General features: G+C 35.1%; 1 protein-coding gene across 1 annotated transcript in view; it reads right to left on the reverse strand.

Moving 5' to 3' along the window:
* LOC142341222 (uncharacterized) overlaps nucleotides 1–24495 on the reverse strand; it is a 297980-nt gene that overhangs the window by 12062 nt on the left and 261423 nt on the right. Inside the window, exons 64-65 of the mRNA XM_075392141.1 lie at nucleotides 19927–20277; nucleotides 15956–16052 (exon numbers count right to left, since the gene is read on the reverse strand). Coding sequence (XP_075248256.1) covers nucleotides 15956–16052; nucleotides 19927–20277 — 448 coding nt within the window. The remainder of the gene's footprint in view (nucleotides 1–15955; nucleotides 16053–19926; nucleotides 20278–24495) is intronic.

The raw sequence follows: 24495 nt of genomic DNA on the forward strand, positions 1-24495 counted from the left end.
ACGGACTGAATGTTATACAGGCGCCGCCAATTACCAATCAAGTTTCCTGTATTTTGGAGGTTGTAATTTACCGCAGGAGAGAAAGAGTCAACAGGGAGACCCACAAGCTTCCACTGTTCGCCAAAACATTACACGTGTTCGTTGATCAAATTAAGTCAAAACTCAAAATGTTGTAGATGGATGATGATGGCAATCTGGCTGTTGACTATAAAACTGTAATCAGAGATTTAAAACAAATTTTAAGTTCTGAGGTAGAATTCGGCTTGAGATTTGACTTAACAGCATGTGAGTTATGTTGCATGAGAGAGCCGACTCAGGCTCAGAACAGTATAAATTACAGCAAAAGACGATCTTGTAATCTTCGGATCCCCAATCAAGATGATCACGGGGCGGGCTTGCTCTTGAAAAAAAAACCGGAAAAATATCAGAATTTTTCGATAAACTAGATGTGCACCATGATTTTATCTTTCCCAAAATTGCTTCAGTATTGCTCTATTTGCTTATGAAATGCCCTTTTTTGGACAAAAGACAAAAATCTATTGGAGAAATACAAGGCATTTCTGAAATTAGGATGGAATAAGATGACGAAATTAAATCTTGATTGAAATGCTTTCCTCAAAGCAGACTTATTCAACCCGATTGGCTCACTTGATGTCACAGACGCATTAATAATTTCTCTCGCCGCTTTCTTAGCTTCGCAGAGTTTTGGCGATTTTCTCTACGCCATTGCTTGCGGGACTTTGTTGGCTTCTTTCGCTCTCAAGAGTTGTTTTGTCTCATTCAGGTATTTCCAGGACGAAAACAAGGCTATTGTTTCTCTTACAATCCAAGTCAGCTAATTCATTAAAGTTGCAGAAGTGTTCAATATGTGCTCGGGATAGAAACAAGATGTAGAAGTGCCCCACCTCCCGGTTCCGCGTCTGGACGTCCGCCAAAAAGAAGAACTTCGTCAGCGCTGAAATAATGTCATGGAAACGCGATCTCCTCACAAAATGACATAAAAAGACACCAAAATCCTCTCAATGGAGGCCCTCCAAAAAAGATTTTTAATCACTACAGAAATGATATTTTGAGTAATTTTGTCAAATAATTGGGCTACAACCAAACATTGACTTACTCGTCAATGGGTTCAGCAGAAAATTATAAAGAAGTGTAAAAAACAAGTACCTCAACAACTATTGTAAAAGAAAAAACATGAAAACCTTAGATAGGTAGATAGGTGTACAATATTTCATAGAATTAAGTAAGAAAGTACGACAGAATTAAATGATCCAGAAGAACACTTTAACGCTGGCCCATTAAAAACAAGAACGATCAGAAACCCAACAAAATCTCAACGATCAAGGAGCCTTCCTTATGCCCAGCGACAAGACATTAAAAATAAGAACCGCACAGGAAAGCAAAAGTGTCCAAAATGCAAAATTAAGGCTTGTCTGACAGTTCGAACACTTAGATATCGCGAGCTTTGGTTAATATCTCAAAGCGCTTTTTCTCAAGCACGTTTCTATAGACAAACGTCTTTAACTGGCAAACTGACTCAGAAACAGAATTGGCACGATTGTAGATGAAATTGAATTTGATTTAAGGATTGATTATGTTAACAATCATACATCTCGATGAAAGTGCGTTTCTCCAAACAGTCCTGCCAGTACTCCAAACAGTCAGCGCTGACTTAATGTCATGGAAACCCTATCTCCTCACAAAATAATAAAAAAAGACACCAAAATCCTCCCAATGGTGGCCCTCCAAAAAAGGTTTTGAATAACTACAAAAATGATATTTTTGAGTAAGTTTATTAAATGATTGGGCTACGACCAAACATAGAGCTGCTCATCAATGGCTTCAGAAGCACATTATAGAGAAGTGGAAAAAAGTATTTCCGCAACTAGTGCAAAAGAAAAAGAAAACATGAAAACCTCAGATAGGTGTACAATTTTTCATAGAATTAAGTAAGAAAGTACGACAAAATTAAATGATCCAGAAGAACACTTTAACGCTGGCCAAACAAATACAAAAACAACCAGAAACCCAACAAAAAACTCAACAATCAAGGAGTCTTCCTCATGCTCAGCGACGAGACATTAAAAACAAGAACCACCACAGGAATGCAAAAGTGTCCAAAAAGCAAATTTAAGGCTTGTCAGACAGTCAAAACACTCAGATATCGAGAGCTTTGGTTAATCTCTGAAAGCGCTTTTTCTTTAGCACGTTTTAAAGACAAACGTGTTTAACTGGCAAATTGTCTCAGATACAACATTGAAAGGATTATAGATGCAATTGAATTTGAATTTGAATTAAGAATTGATTATGGTAGCAATCATACATCTTGATGAAAGTGCGTTTCTACAAACAGTCCTGCCGTCTTCAAGGGCTTGACAGGACGACACAAGTGCGCAAATACTTGCTCTTTACGCTTTTAATGCTCAGCAGCGTGCGCACACAGTCCTCCAGCTTACTTCATCGGTGAAGATGTTGTTGACTCAACCTTCAAACATAGCATAGAGAGCTGATATGAGTATACGCAGTCGGAAGAGTTGCCTGGCACTGAAAATCAAACAATTTGGTTGAAGCGAGTCGGCAATAAACTCACTCGTGACCTCATTTTCAACCTTAGTTCACCTGGAAGCCAAAGTTTTTAATTATCCTTTCAATTACCCTCACTGGTCGAAACAAATTATATCTACAGAACAGACAACAAGAAATCCGATGGACTCAAAATTATACCACGGAAAACAAGTAAGCAGCTTTTGTGGGTTGTTGCAGTATCAAGAACCGTTTGCCCCTGCTCAACTTCAGAGCGGATCGCAAACCCAAGCACAGCGAATGCAGAAGTCAAAAAACACTCAAAACACAAATACAGAGAAATTACCGAGAAAAGCTTTTTTTCCCGCCTAAAGCTTTTGAGGTGCACGGAGCAGCGGGTCAGATACCTTTGCAAAATAATCAACGATGTAAACAACGAATCCAGTGCCACCCATTTTTTAAAACGGAGAATATTTTTAGCGATCCAGGTTGCAAACGTCACGTCTGTGTTGGAAAATGTGAATGACAAAACAACTTTTGACGAGATATTCTTTTTGTGGCTTTATATATGTCTGTAATGAGCTGACCATTGCAGCTGTACGGTTAGTAGACCAAGTTTCCTTATGTTGGCTAGATTTTTGCTTTTTAAACCACAACTTTGAAGCCAAGAGACCACTTTTAAAGTCTTAACTGAGCCAATTTTTAGCCAAAACAGGCCGTTTTTTATAAATCTGGCTGTTGACTATAAAATTGTTATCAGAGATTTAAAACAAATTTTACGTTCTGAGGTAGAATTCGGCTTGAGATTTGACTTGCCAGTATGTGAGTTGTGTTGCATGAGAGAGCCGACTCAGGCTCAGACCAGTATAAATTACAGCAAAAGACGATCTTGTAATCTTCGGATCCTCAATCAAGATGATCATGGGGCGTGCTTGCTCTTGAAAAAAATAAAGACCTGAAAAATATCAGATTTTTTTGATAAACTATGGAAACTTTGGAAAATGTGAATGACAAAACAACTTTTGACGAGATATTCTTTTTGTGGCTTTATATATGTCTGTATTGAGCTGACCACTGCAGCTGTACGGTTAGTAGACCAGGTTTCCTTATGTTGGCTAGATTTTTGCTTTTTAAACCTCAATTTTGAAGCCAAGAGGCCACTTTTTGAAGTCTTAACTGAGCCAATTTTTAGCCAAAACAGGCCGTTTTTTTTATAAATTTGCTTTTTGCGCATTTTTTCTTGAACATGTGTAATTTTTCTAAATAAAATAACAAATATTGTAGAACGTTTGTTCCAACATTGATTCCCTACAATAGGCTTGTCATCTACCTATAAAATTCAGTCAAAACAACGTTCATTTACCAAAATCCTGAAGCGAACTTGATGGACATCGTCCAAGTTTCACGGTAAAAATAAGTCACAAGATATGATTTTTTCTTCATGTTTGTTCAACAATGGCTAAGTTTGCAGTTGAGCTACATATCGGAAGGGAAAGGTGTAAACAACTTGTAAACTTTCGTTTCAGTGTGAAACTTGGACGGAGTCATCAACTTCAGATTGGGGTATCTGGCTAGTTACGATTGCGATGGGAGTACCTTAGATGGTTATACAAAACTTTATAGAAATAAAAAAGAAACGTACGACAGAATCAAGAGTTTTGCCCAAATGAGCGGGCTCATTAGTCATTAGCGCACATAACACGTATTTCGGAAAATCCAATTTGGCTGCGGAACTCTCGAAGGTGTAGAAATAGCAGCTTATCTGTCTAGAAAGCTGCTGTCACTATCTTCACTAAATACTGGTGTTTTAGTTGAACTAGATTTTAGAAAAAATTTCATCTTCTGTAATATCTGTAATAGTGAAACCATGCTTAAACATGTACGCAATGACGGACTGAGTATTATACATGCGCCGCCCTTTACCAACCCAAATTCCTGTATTTTGGACATTTTAATTTACCGCAGTAGAAAAAGACTCAACAGGGAGACCCACAAGCTTCCACTGTTCGCCAAAACATTACACGTATTCGATGATCAATATAAGTCAAAACTCAAAATGTTGTAATTGGATGATGGCAATCTGGCTGTTGACTATAAAATTGTAATCAGAGATTTAAAACAAATTTTACGTTCTGAGGTAGAATTCGGCTTGAGATGTGACTTGCCAGTATGTGAGTTATGTTGCATGAGAGAGCCGACTCAGGCTCAGACCAGTACAAATTACAGCAAAAGACGATCTTGTAATCTTCGGATCCTCAATCAAGATGATCATAGGGCGTGCTTGCTCTTGAAAAAAATAAAGATCTAAAAAATATCAGAATTTTTTGATAAACTAGATGTGCACCATGATGTTATCTTTCCCAAAATTGCTTCAGTATTGCTCTATTTGCTTCTAAAAAGCCCTTTTTTGGACAAAAATCTGTTGGAGAAATACAATGCATTTCTGAAATCAGGATGGAATAGGGTGACGAAATTAAATCTTGGTTGAAATGTTTTTCTCAAAGCAGTCTTATTCAACCCGATGGGCTCACTTGATGTCACAAACGCGCCAATAATTGCTCTCGCCGCTTTCTTAGGTTCGCAGAGTTTTGGCTATTTTCTCTACGCCATTGCTTGCGGGATTTTGTTGGCTTCTTTTGCTCTCAAGATTTTTTTGTCTCATTCGGGTATTTCCAGGACGAAAACTAGGCTATTGTTTCTCTTACAATCCAAGTCAGCTAATTCATTAAAGTTGCAGAAGTGTTCAATATGTGCTCCGGATAGCGACAAGATGTAAAAGTGCCCGCCTCCCGGTTTCGCGGCTGGACGTCCGCCAAAAAGAAGAACTTCGTCAGCGCTGACTTAATGTCATGGAAACGCGATCTGCTCACAAAATGATATAAAAAAGACATCAAAATCCTCCCAATGGTGGCCCTCCAAAAAATTTTTGAATCACTACAGAAATGATATTTTTGAGCAAGTTTATCAAATAATTGGGCTACGACCAAACATCAATGTTACTCGTCAATGAGTTCAGAAGAACATTATAAAGAAGTGGAAAAAACAACTATCTCAACAACTATTGTAAAAGGAAAAACAGGAAAACCTTAGATAGGTGTACAATATTTCATAGAAATAAGTAAGAAAGTACGACAGAATTAAATGATCCAGAAAACACTTTAACGCTGGCCCATTAAATACAAGAACGACCAGAAACCCAACAAAAGCTCAATGATCAAGGAGTCTTCCTTATGCCAGCGACAAGACATTAAAAATAAGAACCGCCACAGGAATGCAAAAGTGTCCAAAATGCAAAATTAAGGCTTGTCTGACAGTTCGAACACTTAGATATCGCGAGCTTTGGTTAATCTCTGAAAGCGCTTTTTCCCAAGCACGTTTCTAAAGACAAACGTGTTTAACTGGCAAATTGTCTCAGATACAGAATTGACACGATTGTAGATGAAATTGAATTTGAATTAAGGATTGATTATGGTAACAATCATACATCTTGATGAAAGTGCGTTTCTCCAAACAGTCCTGCCAGTACTCCAAACAGTCAGCGCTGACTTAATGTCATGGAAACCCGATCTGCTCACAAAATGATAAACAAAAAAAAACATCGAAATCCTCCCAATGGTGGCCCTCCAGAAAAGGTTTTGAATAACTACAGAAACGATATTTTTGAGTAAGTTTAATAAATAATTGGGCTACGACCAAACATAGAGCTACTCATCAATGGGTTCAGAAGCACATTATAAAAAAGTGGAAAAAGTATCTCCACAACTATTGTAAAACAAAAAACATGAAAACCTTAGATAGGTGTACAATTTTTCATAGAATTAGGTAAGAAAGTACGACAAAATTAATTGATTCAGAAGAACACTTTAACGCTGGCCCAACAAATACAAGAACAACCAGAAACCCAACAAAAAACTCAACAATCAAGGAGTCTTCCTTATGCTCAGCGACAAGACACTAAAAATAAGAACCGCCACAAGAATGCAAAAGTGTCCAAATAGCAAAATTAAGGCTTGTCAGACAGTTCGAACACTTAGATATCGCGAGCTTTGGTTAATCTCTCAAAGCGCTTTTTCTCAAGCACGTTTCTAAAGACAAACGTCTTTAACTGGCAAATTGTCTCAGATACAGAATTGACAAGATTGTAGATGAAATTGAATTTGAATTTGAATTAAAAATTGATTATGGTAATAATCATACATCCTGATGAAAGTGCGTTTTCCCAAACAGTCCTGCCATCCTCAAGGACGACACCAGTGCGCAAATAATTGCTCCTTACGCTTTTAAAGCTCCGCAGCGGGCGCACACAGTCCTCCAGCTTACTTCATCGGTAAAGATGTTGTTGACTCAACCTGCAAACATAGCATAGAGAGCTGATATGAGTATACGCAGTCGGAAGAGTTGCCTGGCACTGAAAATCAAACAATTTGGTTGAAGCGAGTCGGCAATAAACTCACTCGTGACCTCATTTTCAACCTTAGTTCACCTGGAAGCCAAAGTTTTTAATTATCCTTTCAATTACCCTCACTGGTCGAAACAAATTATATCTACAGAATAGACAACAAGAGATCCGATGGACTCAAAATTATACCATGGAAGACAAGTAAGCAGCTTTTGTGGGATGTTGCAGTAGCAAGAACCGTTTGCCCCTGCTCAACTTCAAAGCGGATCGCAAACCCAAGCACAGCAAATGCAGAAGTCAAAAAACACTCAAAACACAAATACAGACAAATTACCGAGAAAAGCTATTTTTCCGCCTTAAAGCTTTTGAAGTGCAGAGAGCAGTGGGTCAAATACCTTTGCAAAATAATCAACGATGTAAACAACGAATCCAGTGCCACCCCTTTTTAATAACGGAGAATATTTTTAGCGATCCAGGTTGCAAACGTCACGTCTGTGTTGGAAAATGTGAATGACAAAACAAATTTTGACGAGATTTTCTCTTTTTTTGGCTTTATATATTTCGGCACTGAGCTGACCATTGCAGCTGTACGGTTAGTAGACCAGGTTTCCTTATGTTGGCTAGATTTTTGCTTTTTAAACCACAACTTTGAAGCCAAGAGACCACTTTTAAAGTCTTAACTGAGCCAATTTTTAAGTTTTCCTCCAGTATTGTATCCTTTATGAATTATAGTTTTAAAATGTCTTAAGAAGCTGCCTTACTTGTCGAATTCACTACTCAAGATCCCAAACCAAAAAAAACCGGCCTTTCTGTGACTGGAGTCTTACTCCTAATGACAACACAATCAGTATCTGACATTAAAGAACTTAAAACGGAGGTCTAACTCTTTAGTGTATTCTTGGCATTACAAAACCAAACTGTTACGGAAGAGTAGTTGAGGAAATTTGCCCTGTAAAAGATGTCAAAAATGGCAGAGACAGTGATCTCCAAAAAATTACAAAAGAGAAACACTTAAACAAGATGATCTGGATACCAGTCGCGGCCAAAACACAATAAGTTCTTGTTGATATGATGATGAGTTGCACTTCAACGTTTTTTTTTTTTGCAGTGAGCGCAATTTGTAGCCATTAGCAGTAATTTTTTTCAGCATTCAAGTGCCGAAATTAGAAAACTCAGAACTAAACAATGATACACGAGAGTGTAAAATTTCAGCACTAGAAACTCTGACTCCTGCAAAAAAAAATTAGCACTTAATTGTCGTTAGGTTTGCAATTTTCGTGGTAAATTTTTGTTTTCACAGTTTCGCCAAAATTGAACGCTAAAAAATGCAAACGCTACATATTGGGTGATTTTTGTCTTTAACACATTGATGGACGACCCGGAAAATATCATGGGGCAAATTTCACTTCATGTATTATACAGATGTTTTCCTCTAATATTTCTGCGTTAAATTGAATAAAAAAGAAATGAGAAACGATTCAAAACAGTTTTTGGATCAATAGGGCATCGCAGAAAAAAAATCGAAAACCACAAGAGCAAAAACATAGTAGACCAAAAATCAAAAAATGCGACATCCATCCAAACGAGATCAAAGCAAAGAGAATAACTACAAGATGGCCTCGTGCATCATTTCCTGCAGCAACCGCAGCAACTTCCCAAAATGTAAACAATATTAATAGCAGCAATCCCGCGATGCTTCATCACCTTGCTCTTCGGAAAAAGGAAACGTTGACGCCTTAGTAATTAGAAATTCAACAACCAATCGATTGAATGGTGTACACATCGGGCCCAATGTCCTTGCGAGAGAATTTGATGCAAAAAGTTTCAAGTAATAATTGTGATGGCAAACAAATACAAAACAGCGACAAAAGAAGGAAGTGTATGTCTTCATTGGAGCCATTGACTGCATGTCAGCAGAGTTTGATTCGAAAGAGGTATCAGTTAAATACCAAAGGCTGATTTGCCGTTTCACAACGATTTAGTCAGAAAATGCTATAATGAAAATGCTTCATACCAATGGCTGATTTGCCCTGTTTCACAACGATTTAGTCAGAAAATGCTATCAGAAAACGCTTCTTGCAACAACAATGTCACGCCGCAGTACTGCAGAAAAGGTTTTGAATACTTGTCCTACAATACGTTTCGTGGTCAAACTGCTTCCTAGGATAGCAAGTAAGTGGTTTGAATTCTGCTGGTCGGCGTCATTAGTACTTCCATCCCTGTTTCTAGTAATTTATGCAAATATAACCCTCTTAAGACGAGAAAAATACACTAATGTTGCTGTGTGTCGGCTCCTAATCTGGTGCAGGTTGTTTTAATGGAAATTGAATTACTAAAACGGTGATATGGAAAAAAACCCGTGCATATTTTGATGTAAGATCAGGTTTTAAAAAGTGCAAACGAGAAGTATATACTATATATTAATTTGAAATCTGTGCACAAAAATTTACAAAGTTTAAAAAAAAACAAGAAGCACTCACAAGATATTTACAGTAATTTTGGTTACAACACCATAATCGTAATAACCGCAAAAGGGCACACAGAAAACTGTGACTCTTCGTTAGAGAACACTCTAAATGAATCCAATAGAATGTATTTATATGATCGGAACTCAATGAGAAAAAAGGAAGCCATATTTTAATTTTCTCAGCAACAGAGCCTGCTCTTAAATTGAGGGATGAGTTTGATAACTGTGAGTCATTTGCGTCAGTTTGGGTTGAGTGTAACAAAATATTTGATGAAAAATGCACAAAAATTTGGAATAAAAGTTGCATTTTTATTCAACAACAATTAGATAACAGTTCCCTTGAACTCTGCAACCTAGATAAAAGTGACTTAGACACCTTTATTGTACAGTTTGGACCAAATTTATCTGTTTCAAACATCAAAACTAAGCTGAAAAGTCTGTCAAAAAAAGCATAAAGACTATATCGTAACTGATGTTGATTTAACAGATGCATCTTCCGTTTTGGACCCTCTATTTCAAACTGTGCATTTTGGGTTTCTGATGACATTGTTTTTTTTAAAAAATTGAGACCGCAAAAAGTTGTCACTTTCAATAAAAAAATTACTCCGCCAACAAATTCAACCAACTTTTAGCTTCACAACAGTAGCATATGATGTTTTTTTGCTTTAACCGTTTTGTAGATAATACTTATCCATTTATAGGAATAATAACTTGAACACTTGAGCAGCTTGCACCCAATGATATAATTTTCTTTAGGGGCACGTGAACATTGAATTCTTTGAAAAACAATTGGTTCAATTTTGAATTTCTGTATGCTCTCACAAGCAACAGAAAAATTTTCAAACTTTTAACAGACAAATTACCGGTAACAATTTGCCTTTTCGCCTGAAGTCAAAAGAAGTGTATAAACAAAGTTAGATGTTTCCTACAGACCTCTAAAATTACAGCTTTAAGGAACAACATTTCGTGAAAGAAATGGTTATAAACGATACCCAGGTTGAGGTCGCGCTCGAAATCGCCTCTGATCAGACCGTCCCAGACAAGTGGGACCTCTGATCAGACCGTCCCAGACCGAAGTGACCTCTGATCAGACGAGAATGCGCTCGAAGATCATTGTGCGCTCGAAGTGCGCTCGAAGCCGCCTCTGATCAGGCAAGTTCCAGACCGAATTGACCCCTGATCAGACAAGTTCCAGACCGAATTGACCCCTGATCAGACAAGTTCCAGACCATTGTCCAGACGAGTTCCAGACCATTGTCCAGACTAAAGTGCGTTCGAAACAGTCTGATCAGAGAATGATTTTAAACATGAACAAATCTCTCAATATCGTTATAATATATTCATTTCATCTATCATTTTATCAATCTTATATTCAACTAACAAAAAACCAATCCTGAAAGTATTGTTAATGAAAGTAAATCGAAAAAAAAAATGATAAAAAAAATGACTGAGTATGCCATTTTTTTATGCTTTTAACTGAAAAATTGAATTTAGACAGCTCTGCATAAAAACGTCTTGATCTACTTTGATTCAAAATCTTTTCTTGAGGGGACCGGCAGTTGTTATCAGCTGGACCCCTTGGTTTTGGTCAAACCCATCAGATTTTCCGATGAAGTTCCGATCAGAATGCTGTTTTATTGTTGTCTCTTACCCGAGACAACAAAAGTCAGTAAGAAAACAAAACAACACTTTAAAAAAATGTCGCTCGAATTGGTCTCTGGTCAGACTAGTGTGCGCTCGAATCGGCCTCTGATCAGACTTGTGTGCGCTTGAAACTGCCTCTGATCAGACCGTCCCAGACCAAAGTGACCTCTGATCAGATCGTCCCAGAACAAAGTGGCCTCTGATCAGGCAAGCTCCAGACCATTGTCCAGACAAAAGTGCGCTCGAAGCCTTTTCCAGACCATGTAATTCGAGCGCACCGGGAACATGTGTGCGCTCGAAACTCGTCTGATCAGGGGTCACTTCGGTCTGGCCACCTCGACCTGGGTAACAAACTAGCAGAAATTTTAAATATCTCATTAATCGAATTGGGCGACAATACTGGAGTACAAAAATCTATTCGTTCAGTTGAGACAAATGATCGATAACTATTTCCTTTTCAGTTTTGTGAAATGGGCTGCATGCTCGTTGCAAAACGGTAGCTGAATCCCAATCAGCCCGTAGGACCATGTATATATTCTTTGTGCGCAGTCAACGACACAATGAGCGTAAATACTCCTCGATAAACTTATATATGCAGCGTATTTTTGAAAGAAACTCTTTTTCCCTGAGAATTGAAATTTGCAAATACATACACATTTTACAATAAATTTTGACTTATTGATCGTCGGATTCTATTTTTCGTTCGAAGCTCCTGCAGAATCTGAATGCAGTCGGGTTTATTCAGTCGGCAACAAATTTGATTGAAAACTAACTGGTATCAAACAGTACGGGTCAAAGGTGCCTAATCTAGCTGGTATTAATTGAAAGAAGTCGTGCCTTGTTCCTTAATTTCTAAAACTATATATTAACGACCTCAAACACTCACTGAACCCTATTAAGAAACTCATATAATACGGACGTGAGTGTTTGTTTTTTTCTTCAGATTATATTGAGAAATTATCCGTGCAAAATATATCAGAAAATCGCAACAATTTTTCAGAAATATGAACTAAATATAAACGTAGAGCAAACAAATTATATGATTTTGGAATGTTAAGGCAAGTTGTTTGATTAAATTCAATGATTTTGTCAATTTAATAGCCGACAGTAAAATTCATTTCGAACAACGAATGGAAGTACCTTGGCATAATAACTGATAATGAACTCCAAATTCAATCTCAAGTCAGAAACAATTACAGAGCACGGCAGTAGAATTTTAAACCTTCAAAATAAAAAGGATCCAACTCCCAACAAAAACTTAAGAAACCCTTCTCAACTTGATTGTTTTCTCATATTAGGTTACTGGGCTCTGTTAATTATCAATGTTAAAATAGTTTTAATCTAATTGTGGGAAAGCAATTAATTAGGGTAAACATATTCTAAACATTTTTTTAGATGTAAATATAAAGTTCAATTTATCTGAAAACAAAAACGTCCTCAGCATTCAAAATTGAACTGCCATACTCTAATTACTAAGTTTTTAATTACTGCATTACCAAAAAGAAGCTGGCCTTTGAAGTTAATTTAAAGCTTCCATGAGAAAATTACCACATACTTTATGGACAAAGGAAATCATCTCCCAAGATCAATGGTTTACAAATTGACACAAAAATTTATTTTCCCACAGAAATTACCTAAATACATAAAAAATTTTAATGTGGAATTTAAAAACTGAATGAAGGGTAAAGTAAAAGTAAATATGCAAATGCCTGCATATATTATAAATGTAGTCAAAATGAAATGTTTTTTTTTCGTATTCAACAATTGAGGAAAATTTTTACAGTTTCCATCAAAGTAAATCAAATTACATCATGAAACTTTTTTGGTATTCTAAACGTCTAAACAGATATGTGTTTTCCTAATAAATATTATGTTGAGACCTTTTACACAAAGAATTGAGAAGTAATGCCCTAATCTGCATCTCAACTCAATCGGAGAGTGGTTGGCTACGTCAGTAGCTGACTGTGTAATGACGGCTTTAGCTTATTTGAGAGGGCAGCGGGGAGGGAGGGGTTGCGAGTTGAGGGCGAAGAGTTACCGGTGGAACGATGTGCAGGGGTGGGGATAGAGAGGGGGGATAAAGTTTTGTTTCCAAAATAGTTCCGGCCAATCGAATACTTATAGTGTAGTAGACCGAAAGACTCACACAGTACTTAATGCCCTCCGCGCGTTGCATTCCTTTTTGAGGAGGAAAAGGTTGGACGAAAAATCCAAGAAGCGAAAAACCGCAAAATAAAATAAAAAATTGAACACCAACACTATTCGATCTGGTGAAACATTCTTTTTTTGCAGCCAATGGTATTGTAGGTAAAGGTAGGCAAAGGGGGTTGGTAGGTGGGAGGGGACATAGGTTGCTGAGTGTGTATAAGTATGTACTGGGAGAGTAGATAGATGAGGGGAGGATAGGTAGTTGGTAGGGCGATGGTAGGTAAGTGGGGAGACAGGTGGGTTAGAGATAGGTGACGGGTACTTTAATTGGAATAAGGAGGACGGACTGATAAAGGAAAAAGCTTCTCAACAAGACCTTTTGACTCGGAATTTTATTAGCAATAACTTATCACTATACATTTCTACATAAATTTCTGTTTAAGTACATTGATCCAAGTAAAGATCAATAAGAGATGTCAATGTTCAAAGAAAAAAAGTCAAAATTACAAGTCATGAAAAAGTCTTGCTTGAGCTAAAAGAAATATAGCAGTACAAGTTCTGAATAGCAATGAAACAGTTGAGAGAAAGCCTTGAAAAATCTTGAATTGGTTAATAGAAGTAATGGATGATACAAGCCAACTAAAAAAATAAATCATTTTCAGAATTATCAAAACCGAAATTATTTTGCTTTGTTAAAGGGATTGGCACTCTGATTCTTAAAGTAACAAATTTTGTTTTGGCATTCTGTGATTGTTAAAGTAACCAAAACCAAAAATTTTCATCAAAAAATTCGAAAAAAAAAGAAATTACAATTTTTGCAAATATCTTTCTGGACACAAACCGCAAGTAGAAGCAAAAACAAAAAAGTGATTTTTGTAAGAGCTGGTTTTTACAAAAAATACATCAAATATCTTAGTAAATTACACAAAATTTTTACATAAAATCTCATACTTGGCAAAAATCTCTCACATAAAATGGCAAAACTGCAAGCTACAATAAAAGTTCAAAAAATTTACGAGCCAAACAGAGGGGAAAACAATCCAAACACAGAAAAACTTTTCAGACTTAAAAAAAGCTGAAAACCTTTGAAAAATTTTCAAAAAAGCATCTGTAAAGCTAACATCTAATCATTACCAAAGTTTTTAGCCTTAACTATGTTGAATTTTCCCGTTAAACAAAAATAAATAAAATAACTTTTTTGAAAAAAGTAAAAAAGAACTTGGAAAAATGACAAAAAATAGTCAAAAAACGACAGATGATGTTTTTGTCACCAAAAAATTTATCTGAGGTAATTTTAAGTCATCCAAAATTTAAGCCTGAAAACTTTCTATTGGGTCTCTAAAATTAATTAAAATTTGAAAATATTTTGAAAACTTGAAAAATTTTTTAAGTCATGTAGGTAACTAAAATTATCCAAAATTGACGCCTAAAAACTTTCTAATTGGTCAATAAAAATAAAGAAAACTTGAAAAAAAAATTAAAAACCACTAATTAGCAAAATAAGGAGTTAGTTAAAATTTTTAAAAAAATTACAAAAAGATAATCCAGGTCGTCAGTCAGTAATATTTCCTGTTGTTAAAAAACATTCCTTTAACCAACTCTCAGGCCATGAAAACGTTTTCTTGCCCTGTAAAATTGAAATTACAAAAAAATTACAATTATTATTAAAAATTTAGAAACAAGTAGCTGATAATGTTTTGACTCTGGTGTTAAAGTTGGCATCAACAACAAAAATAAACGAAAATCATTAGCATACATTTCGCATAACGTAATAGCCATATAAACTATAATCGATGTTCCAAGTAAACAAACGTTCAATAAAGTAGAAAAATTTGTTAAAAATGAGGAAAAAATTGCTGCATTAAGGTGACAAAAACAGCAAAACCTGAATTTTTTGCCTTGAATTTAGGCCCTACAGGAGTTTCAGCACATTAAACATCTAAAATAAAAGGATACTAAAGCCAGCTCGAGTCCTCTATTGCAACTTAATACCGACCATTTTTTACCTATTTATACTCTTTGTAAAAATGTGTGAAAATATCTCAAAACAATCGAATTTCTTTGGATTGCAAAAATATGTAGAAACTGAGTACTCCTTTTCGAGTCGTAAAAAATCATTACAATACCAATACTCCTCTTCGAGTCGTAAGAAATACTTAGTTTTTACCGCATGATGTACCATTCTGATATATTCTTTCAAATGAGACACCTAAGGAATCTGTTGACAAACTGTTCCGTGGTGATATCATTCGACGTTGCAGCGTTCAAGCACGAACACTCGTAATAATGTGCAATCATTTGTGCTTAATAAACGCTGCTTTACCGTATAGATTTTATCAGTACTGTCTCCCTCCTAGGGATTGAGCTATCAGCGGTTTATTTTGTGAGAAATGAGTTGAATGAGTGAAAGTTTCCTGACATAGTTTCCGCACAACTTCAGAATAAAATTTGTTTTCTTATATGACCAACAAAATTCTGACATAGTTCCAGCACCGAGAATACCATTCCATACCAATCAAAACTGTCATCTTATATATAATTGTCGAAAACTCTCAATAAAGAGCAAAAAAGGCAGTTTGAGTACATTTTTAAAAATCTGACGATCTCTCTGTTTTTCCTTCTTCTTCGACTCAAAATAGTTATACTCAGCATTTTCCAGATCTTGTGGTGCAAAAGGTTATTTTTTCTCCTTTTTTCACTTACTCAACACTTTCTGCGTGTTTTTGTATTAGAGAGACAGAGAGAGAGAGTAAGAAAAACAAGTGCTATCTCACCTGTTGTTGATCAGGTCCAGCAGCTGGTTGAATTTGTACGGAAGCTCCTCTACCTTCTTGTCTATAGTGCGCCTCTCCTCAATTTCCTTCCTGTTCTCTATAACACAAATTGAACGCCTCGCAAAAAACGCAAAAAAAAATCCATATGAAAAATTACAAGGAAGTCGTCACCTGACAATAGAGAAAAATTCATATCAATCTCACGTGATAAAAATTTGTCTTTGTCTAATTAGATTTTTTTAAGATGACGATTCTAGTTTATATAAAATAAAAAATTCTTTTCAGCAGAACTTTTAATGCAGTCAGATCTTATCACATCTTATCAGATTCCGCTTACAGTTTCTGGAATCCCTGAAGCAGCGAAATACAAAGAGTTGAAATTTTTCTGTGTCGATGTTTGGCCAAGATATAAAATGAGATTTTTTAGCGCAAAGCGGCCGCAGTTTTTAGCTATGACTGCACAGAAAACTATATTTGTGTGAGATATGCGGCTTTTAATGGCTAAATTTGCTCGAATTGACTGCGTTATTATTTTTCAAGCCTCTGGTTGCGTAAATGTCAGTCACATTGTGTTGCCATTTACAATTTATATATATATATAAATATTGTAAGATTAGCAAATTTAAGCGGCAAAAACATTAACAAGCGAAAAAACCCAGCTCAACTTTTAAAAAAAACTTTTAGCAAGCTCGACAAATGCGTCCCCCAAATACACCAGTTCAATGAAACAGCGCTGTAATTGTTTCTCAGTTTATTTGGGTGTGGGGGGGGGGGGGGGGAGTGCTAAATAAAGCATTTTTCTGAGACAAATTTTGATTATTCAAAAATCATTCAACCGAAAAAAAGGAAATTTAATATGAAGTCAAAAATGTTAAAAAATGTGTAATTTTGTTTCCTCAGTTTAGACGTTTTATACGTTTAAAATTTGTAAGCCCCTCATGACAAAAACTTTGTTGAATAATTATGATAAAGACTCCAATTGTATGACCACAATTCCTACATGTTAACGGCTTTGGCGCTCACACCTCAACCAGGGAATAGAAAATGACTCATTTTTGTAGATTTATGTGTTTATTTATCTTCGTTAGTAATTTTGTTCTTTCTTATGCGATGACTTAAAATTTTTGTCTTTGATGGGAAAGATATCTAATGATTCCCCTATTCCTAAAACAATTATCAGCTACTACAAGTACTGAACTATTTTGTTTATATAAGTAAAATTATTCATCTAAGTTTTTGAGCAATCTGAATTAAATTAAAAAAAAAACAAATTTAAGAGAACCATTTAGTTGATCCGATGATTTTCAAAAAAACTCATTCACGTTTTCTTCATGAGCGCAGCTAGGTCTCAAAAGTAGTTACTCATGAATAACATTGCCTGAAAATCGTTTTGAAATATGACGGATTGATTTTCGAACGTTCAGAAATAATTCGAAAAGGTATTTTCAAAGTTAAAGAAGAAATTGACGCAATAAACAAGCTTTTTTCTGTTGAACATTTTTGACTAAATTCTATACCTTAGCGTGAACCTACCTTGTAGTTTCTTTAGTGTAATTGAACTTATTAGATTTTGCAAGCGTGAGGTTTTGCTGCCAGGCTCTGTTTTACATCTGATTACAAGACAACCAATTAACAAAGACTTCTTTTTGCAGCACTTCAGATGGCCTATTTTGCAGTCTCGCTTTAATATAGTGGTTTTGATGATGTTAAGAGCACAAAAATCAACTGACTAGTAATTTATAATCAGTTTTCAGATTTCAAAGTTTATGCAAAAATTTGTATGCCCAGAGACACTATCTTTTATTACACTAGAAAGTGAGCTGAATGACAAAAAAATTTGTCGTTCACCCTCTGTTGGAGACAAAGTCGAAAAATAATTTGAAAAACAACTTCGTTTTGAGGATGATAAGAGCACAAAATTCAACTTATTATTAACTACTAATCAGTTGAATTTTGTGCTCTTAACTTTCTTTCGAGGATGCTAAAAAACACAATATTCAACTCATTAGTAGTTAACAATCAGTTGATTATTGTGATGTTAGCATCCTCAAAACCAAGGTCTTTATCATATTAATTGTCCACTTCGTCTACAACAGAGGGTACATTTTTTTTCTTGTCATTAAGCTCTATTTCTCTTGTAATAAAAATATAGTGCCTTGGGTTTAACAAGATGTCGCAAAAAGTTTGAAATCTGAAAATTTTCTTTCAGTTTACTTTATAATCTCACAGATTGATCCGTTTTAGTTGCTAAGGGTAAACAATTTTTCAATCCTGTATCTTATTTTGAAATTTTGTAAGTTTTCACTGCAGGCAACGCCTATTTTTACATAGTTTTCAGTATCTTTCGTTCATTTTGTTTTTGTTCATCTTAATTATGTTCTGTTTCCTTTCAACAACTCCTTTCTTCGTTTAAGCTCTCTGGCCTTTGTTCTAATTCTCAGGTCTGGAATTTATTAATTTGTAAACTATATTTCAAGTCTGATCATGCAACGTGTTCTTGTTTTTTGAGCTGACTCTATTTTTTAATTTTGCGTTAAAGAATAGTTAAAGAGTAAAGAGTTAAAGAATAAAACCACTTATGGCGGTTGTCTTAAAACTGAAAAACATTCGATGCTTGATCCAATGAAAAACCATTTACTCAGCTAGCTGAAACTGAAAAACCAAAATATTGTTTCTTACCACAGGTGTAAAATTATCTCCAGAAAAGTGTAATCTATATGAGAGGGTGACGAATGTAATCAATACGTTATTCAGTATTCCTTTTTAAAACTCTGGTTGAAATAATAATTCAGTCTTAAATATTTGCTTCTGATAAAATTTTCATAAAAAATCAGTCTCAGCAACTGTCATTTTCAAAATAAAAAGTTCAGAGAAATTGTAACAGTTTTCATATTCAAACATACCCGGCAGATTGCCGGAAAATAGCCGCCGTTGATTCCAATAAGCATGATTGGGATTGAAATAACAGAAGATATTGAAAAAAAAAGATTTTTGTACAAAAACATTTTTTAAGTCCGATTTATTTTGATGGCATTTCGTAGTTGAACATACTTCTGTTTCTTAGAGAGAGGCTACAGGGGCTACTATCAATAACAATAAGCATTAGAGATGGTAAATAAGACTTATAGGAACGACGTTCAAATAGCGGGCATCTAAAATTGGGCTTTATGGGTTTATCCCGTTTCTATTTCTGACATCCATTTTTGTACTATCTCTGTTCATTTTGAATTGCTTTGCTTAGCAACTGATGTTCAAATTCACTTTTAGCAGAATGAGAGAAGAGAGAAACTAGCCTAGAGAAGTCAAAAAGATTTCACGCAAAATGTTGAAAAGGCGGCAAAATGAGGTAAAGCGAAACATTTTTTTATTCGACGAAGTAAAAAAAAAATAGGAGCGCTATAATAGCCGGCTGAGAAGATGAGGGCGGCTATTAATCAAGATAAGAAAGGAAATGCCTCAATGTTGTAAAATACAACAAATATCATTCACAAAATAAATGATATAAATAGTTCTTAATTTCTGCTAATTTAGTCAGCTTAAGTTATTTTGCATACTTACCTCTAAAACACCCGGGCCGAGCAGGACTTTCCCGAAAAATCAGTCTAAAGCAGTTATGATCAATATTTGACAACTGAAAAGCTTCAAACCCAAAATTATTCAACTGTAAATAACAAAGAAACTTATTGTTTATTTGTTCAATTTTTTTTTTCATTTTTATATAGAGGAGCTCACCAACTATTAGAGCTTATAAAAGTATAGTATGAGAGTGGCATAGAAAATTATAGCAAAGAACATGTAGCATGTTAATTCTGTAGCACACTACAATTACCTTTACATGTAGAATAATTTTTGTTCAATAAGTCTAAGAAGGACAAACACGATAACCAGCGTTAACAAACACGATTCATGAAAATTTTGCAAAGAACCATTCCACACCATTATTGTCGAGTAAATGACACAAGGAAACTAACTGATATCCTTAACAGTTTGTTTGGCGGATCCGACTGTCTCACGAACCCAGTACTTGAGTCTGCCGAGCATGAATGAGACGATCTCGTACTCGTTGGACTTCTCAGCCAGGCCCTCGTTCACATCTCCAACTGAGGCATCGAGGATGACGACGAATATGTTCATAGTAATCATCATCATGCAGTTGGAGTAGCTCATGAAGAAGATGGCGCCCAGGGTCTCGTCCACCTCGATCAGCTCCTCGAAGGAGAACTTGCCCAGCAGCATGTTGAAGAGGGACTGCTGTGTCTGGAACACTGTCCGGTACCGCACCAGGAAATTCCCGAAGAACAGGTACGCCATCGTCACGAAACCTAAGCACAGCACACAAATGCCTAAACACTAAAACTCAAAAATGATCTGCGATTGCCAGTAATCAAATTTTAAATTTATGTTGGAAACCTTTTCGAGGTGGCGCAGAAATAACGACTTCTATTATCTTTGTGTGAAAGACGATCGAATCTTAGGAAGATATTAACCTAGTAGACAGGTTGAATTTATGAAGAGTGCACACTTAATTAAGTTAAGGTATTTTTACATTAACGGAGTTAAGTTAAACCGTTGATAAGGTAAAGTTAAGGTAAAGTTTACCTTATTTTCTTACCTTTACTCGAGTTAAGGTAAAAGTTTACGTTAACTCTGTTAAGGTAAAATTACCTTAAATTACTTGAACTTTTTTTTACTTAAATTACGTCCTGCATTAAGTCGAGGCATGGCATCTTTCCCTACCTTAATTACAAGGTATTAACTACAGTATTAACTGTCAACCCATAATCTTTCCCGACTTTCAATCAGGTCAATCAGGTACATAAACAATTATCAACATCTTAATATCACTAATGTCCTCCAAAAATATCTTTGAAACATTAATGTCAAATGGCTGATTGCGCTATCCTTAAAAGAGGTTTCAAAACTTAAATATTTTCAGTTGAACATGGAGGACTGCTGTGTATAGAACACTGCAAGGTGATAATTGTTTAAGGGCATACTACGCAATGAGCTCAAAACAGCGTCGCCCAATTTTAACTACCCCATAACCAAATTAACATTCGGTTTGGTTGTTGTTCGCTTTGCAGTTTTATCTATGAGAGAGTGCCGTTTATTCGCGCAGTTTTGGTTTTCTTGTATAAATAGATGTTTGTCCGTTTAAGACACAATTTTTTAAACCGCTGTTTGAAGTGTTTATGTTAAAGATCGTTATGCCAACCAAAGAGAGACTCAAAAGTGGCGTGGTCTGCTTGAAATTATTTATTCTGCGAACACTGGAAATGGACGAAAAAATTTTTTCTAATAATGATAAACATTGATCTCAGATTGCTTAAAAAAATAGTCTCCAAATACAAGTCAAAAATAGGATTTCTAAAAATGTTTTATATAGAGAGCCTTCATATAATTTGTTCTAATGCCTGTAATTGATTCAGGTTGGTGTACCGCAAAGCTGAGCTTAAATAAACTTCAATTAGATTGAAAGATCCTCAATTGATTTCAATTGTTGTAATTGAAATCAGCGAAAACTAATTTGATTTAGTGAGAAAAAAATCAGTTTTAAAGTGAGTGAGATGTCATGTGACAAAAAAACTATTAATACGGTTAAAAAACAAAATTAGCTAAAAAATATGAAAAAGACGTCAAGCAGACATTTTAATTGGAAATTCATTTAATGAACGAATGAAAGCTTATTATATAACCATGAAGCTTAAGACTCCTTGAACATAGCTTAAATAACCATGATGTCAAATGACAGTAAGAAAAATGTTTATCGCATATATTAAAAACGAACATAACAGTCTGTAGTCGGACAACTTGTTCTCGAACATTTTTGGTGAGGCTGGATTTGGTTTTAGCTAGCTCTTTTTTGTATTCCGACCATATTACATAATTTGAAAGCCGACCATATTATATAATTTGAAATACTGAAGAAAGATCTCAAACATTTTCAAGCTTAACAACAAAAACAAACAATTAGTATTTCACTTGAATTAGACATAATTGACAAAATCATACGAAATTTCTAAAATTTATAAAAAAAAGAGTGTTGTCTTTTTTGTCATCAACGTTTTCAGGCTATGAAATTTGAAAAAAAAGCTTTTAAAACCAGGCTTCTGTTGTTTACAACTACAGAAAAAAAATCAGAAGCATCCAAGATACAATAATTTGCCTTATAAAATCTGACAGTTTTTTTTATCTTGTTCGATTTCTGTCATAGTAATGTCTTTATCTTATTACGCAAAACAAAAACCAAAAATGAAACTTTTTCACCCGTTTGGTTCTGCTTAAACACTCGGAGTAACTTTTAAAAACTCAAATTTGAAGGAGAGAGAGTTGATGAAAAAAAGTTTCTGCTTCGTAGTATGTACAGATTGAGATAATATGCTTGATTAAACAAAATCATTACGCCCAGTTTTAGAAACAATTTAACAACTTCTTGCGACTGAAAATATTTTGCGTGAAGAAGTGAGCAAAGTGTTCATAAGGAATTTTTCTGATCTTAAAAAACCTCAATATTTTTTTAAATTTATATCTGGCTGTTCAAGGAGTCTTATGAAAATTTTGTCTGCTACATCAAGCATTTGTTCAACTGACGACTTTCACCAGACACTTAACTATCGTGAACTGCCGGATAAGATAACTGCATGCTGGCTGGCAGGTTTGACGTCTTATTAATATACAACGTCTGACATAATGCTTCAAAACTTTAAAAGGAGTTCACAAGAAACTTCACAAAAGTAGAAAATTTTTATGATTGTAAAATCGTTAGAACGCAAAAAAACAAAGGCTTTGTATGTATGCATGATCCACGATCAATTGATAGTATGATGATTGAAATAGTGCGGTGCTCAGGATTATCTGTTCCAACATTGAGGTTGGCACATTTGTCTCACTGCTGATGAGCATAACAAAAAATGTCAAGTATTTAACAAAGCCAAGATTGCCGGAAAATAGCCGCCGTTGACGCGCTTAACGTACATTGGGTTTGAAACAGAAAAAGAAGAAAAACTAAGAGAATGAAAATGACAGAAGGTTTTCATGTGTCAAAGTGTTCTTATTTAATGTGCAAATTCATCATTTCTAGGTTAGCTTCTAAAACTACACATAATTGAGCTTCTAAACTGAAAACCATTAAGCATAATACTTATGCCAGCTGACAATCCCTTCAATAAACCTTGATACCTACTGCACTATGACTTAATGACCGGGCTATATATGTTTATCCCGTTTCTTCTGATTTCGCTCTTTTGATTGTGACAGTATTCACCAAATTTTTGATAGTTCGATGCTTGGTGAAACCCTGAAAATTCGTTCAATTGAAACAGTGAATCAGGTAAGTGAGAATTCAAATGTAAAAAACGTGACATAAATAAAACGAAAAACGTGATCAGGTAAAACGGGCAAGGTATAGCGAATTAAAAACAACATAGCTGAAAGACTCCAGAACCGAATCGAAGGAGATATCAAGTCAAGCTGAAGTCAACTATTCACTAACCAAACGCTTCCTTTTTCTTCTTATTGTCGTAATGCAAAAAAAGCATTAAAAAACATACAAACAGCAGAAAGCTCAAATCCAAATGATACAAAAGTTTAAAAAATACCGTCACAACTTGCGGCCTCGAAACAACTATTGGTGAAAAAAAGTTTCCGTTAATTATCGTGTCATTCCGTAATCGAAAACCAAATGAAAAACCAATAAAACGGTACATACGGAGAGAACTGAGAAACAAAATAGGAACAAAAAAAATTATGGTTGCCAAAATTCCCTACAACATGCGGAAAGCTGCTGCCCGCAAATAGTTTGAGTAATTTTTTTCCTGCCTAATAGGTCACCCAGCTTTATGCTTGTCAGAAACATTGACTGTCAGAGATCCAATAACCAACAATTAAGGAAGCAAACAAAAAACGTAAAAAAAATTAAAAAATGCACACTTTATTATGTATTATAAACTGTACTATATAAACTTGATCTGTCACCTCTAAATAAGGGCAACAAATAAACAGCTCATAATCAGTTAGGGATCAAAATAATGAAAAAGGCACAAAATCTCAAAATCTGAAGGAACTTATAAGAAACAACGGAATTTAGGATTTAAGAAATTCCCTACAAAATGCGGAAACTGAGGAAAGTTTCTCAAAACTACTGACAAAAGTGAAACAAAAATTGAGAAAAACTTTTCTATTCTTTCTAAGCAACACAACTAAAAATCAAAATCAATTAAATCATTAGATAGATCAGCAAAGCAAAAAAAACTAACTTCAACCAGCGAAAGAACCCAATTACTTGTAAAAAAAAACAAAAAAAGTTGCTAAAAGTTCTAAATTTCGTTCAAAAGAGCAGAACGGCAAATATAGCAGAAAATATCATCTAAAAGTCTATATTGGCCTAAGAGAGTCAAAAAAGTAACAAAAAACCTTTTATACAATTTTTTGCTGGGAAGATGTTTGAGAGAAACACTTTTGGCAGAAATGTTTTGAGTTAAAATTAAAAAAGTGTTTTGAAAAAGGCACACGTTAACAAAAAGTTACTCGCTTAGTAGTAA

Source organism: Convolutriloba macropyga, chromosome 6 (assembly GCF_964194025.1).
Source record: "Convolutriloba macropyga chromosome 6, txConMacr16.3, whole genome shotgun sequence".
NCBI lineage: Eukaryota > Metazoa > Xenacoelomorpha > Acoela > Convolutidae > Convolutriloba > Convolutriloba macropyga.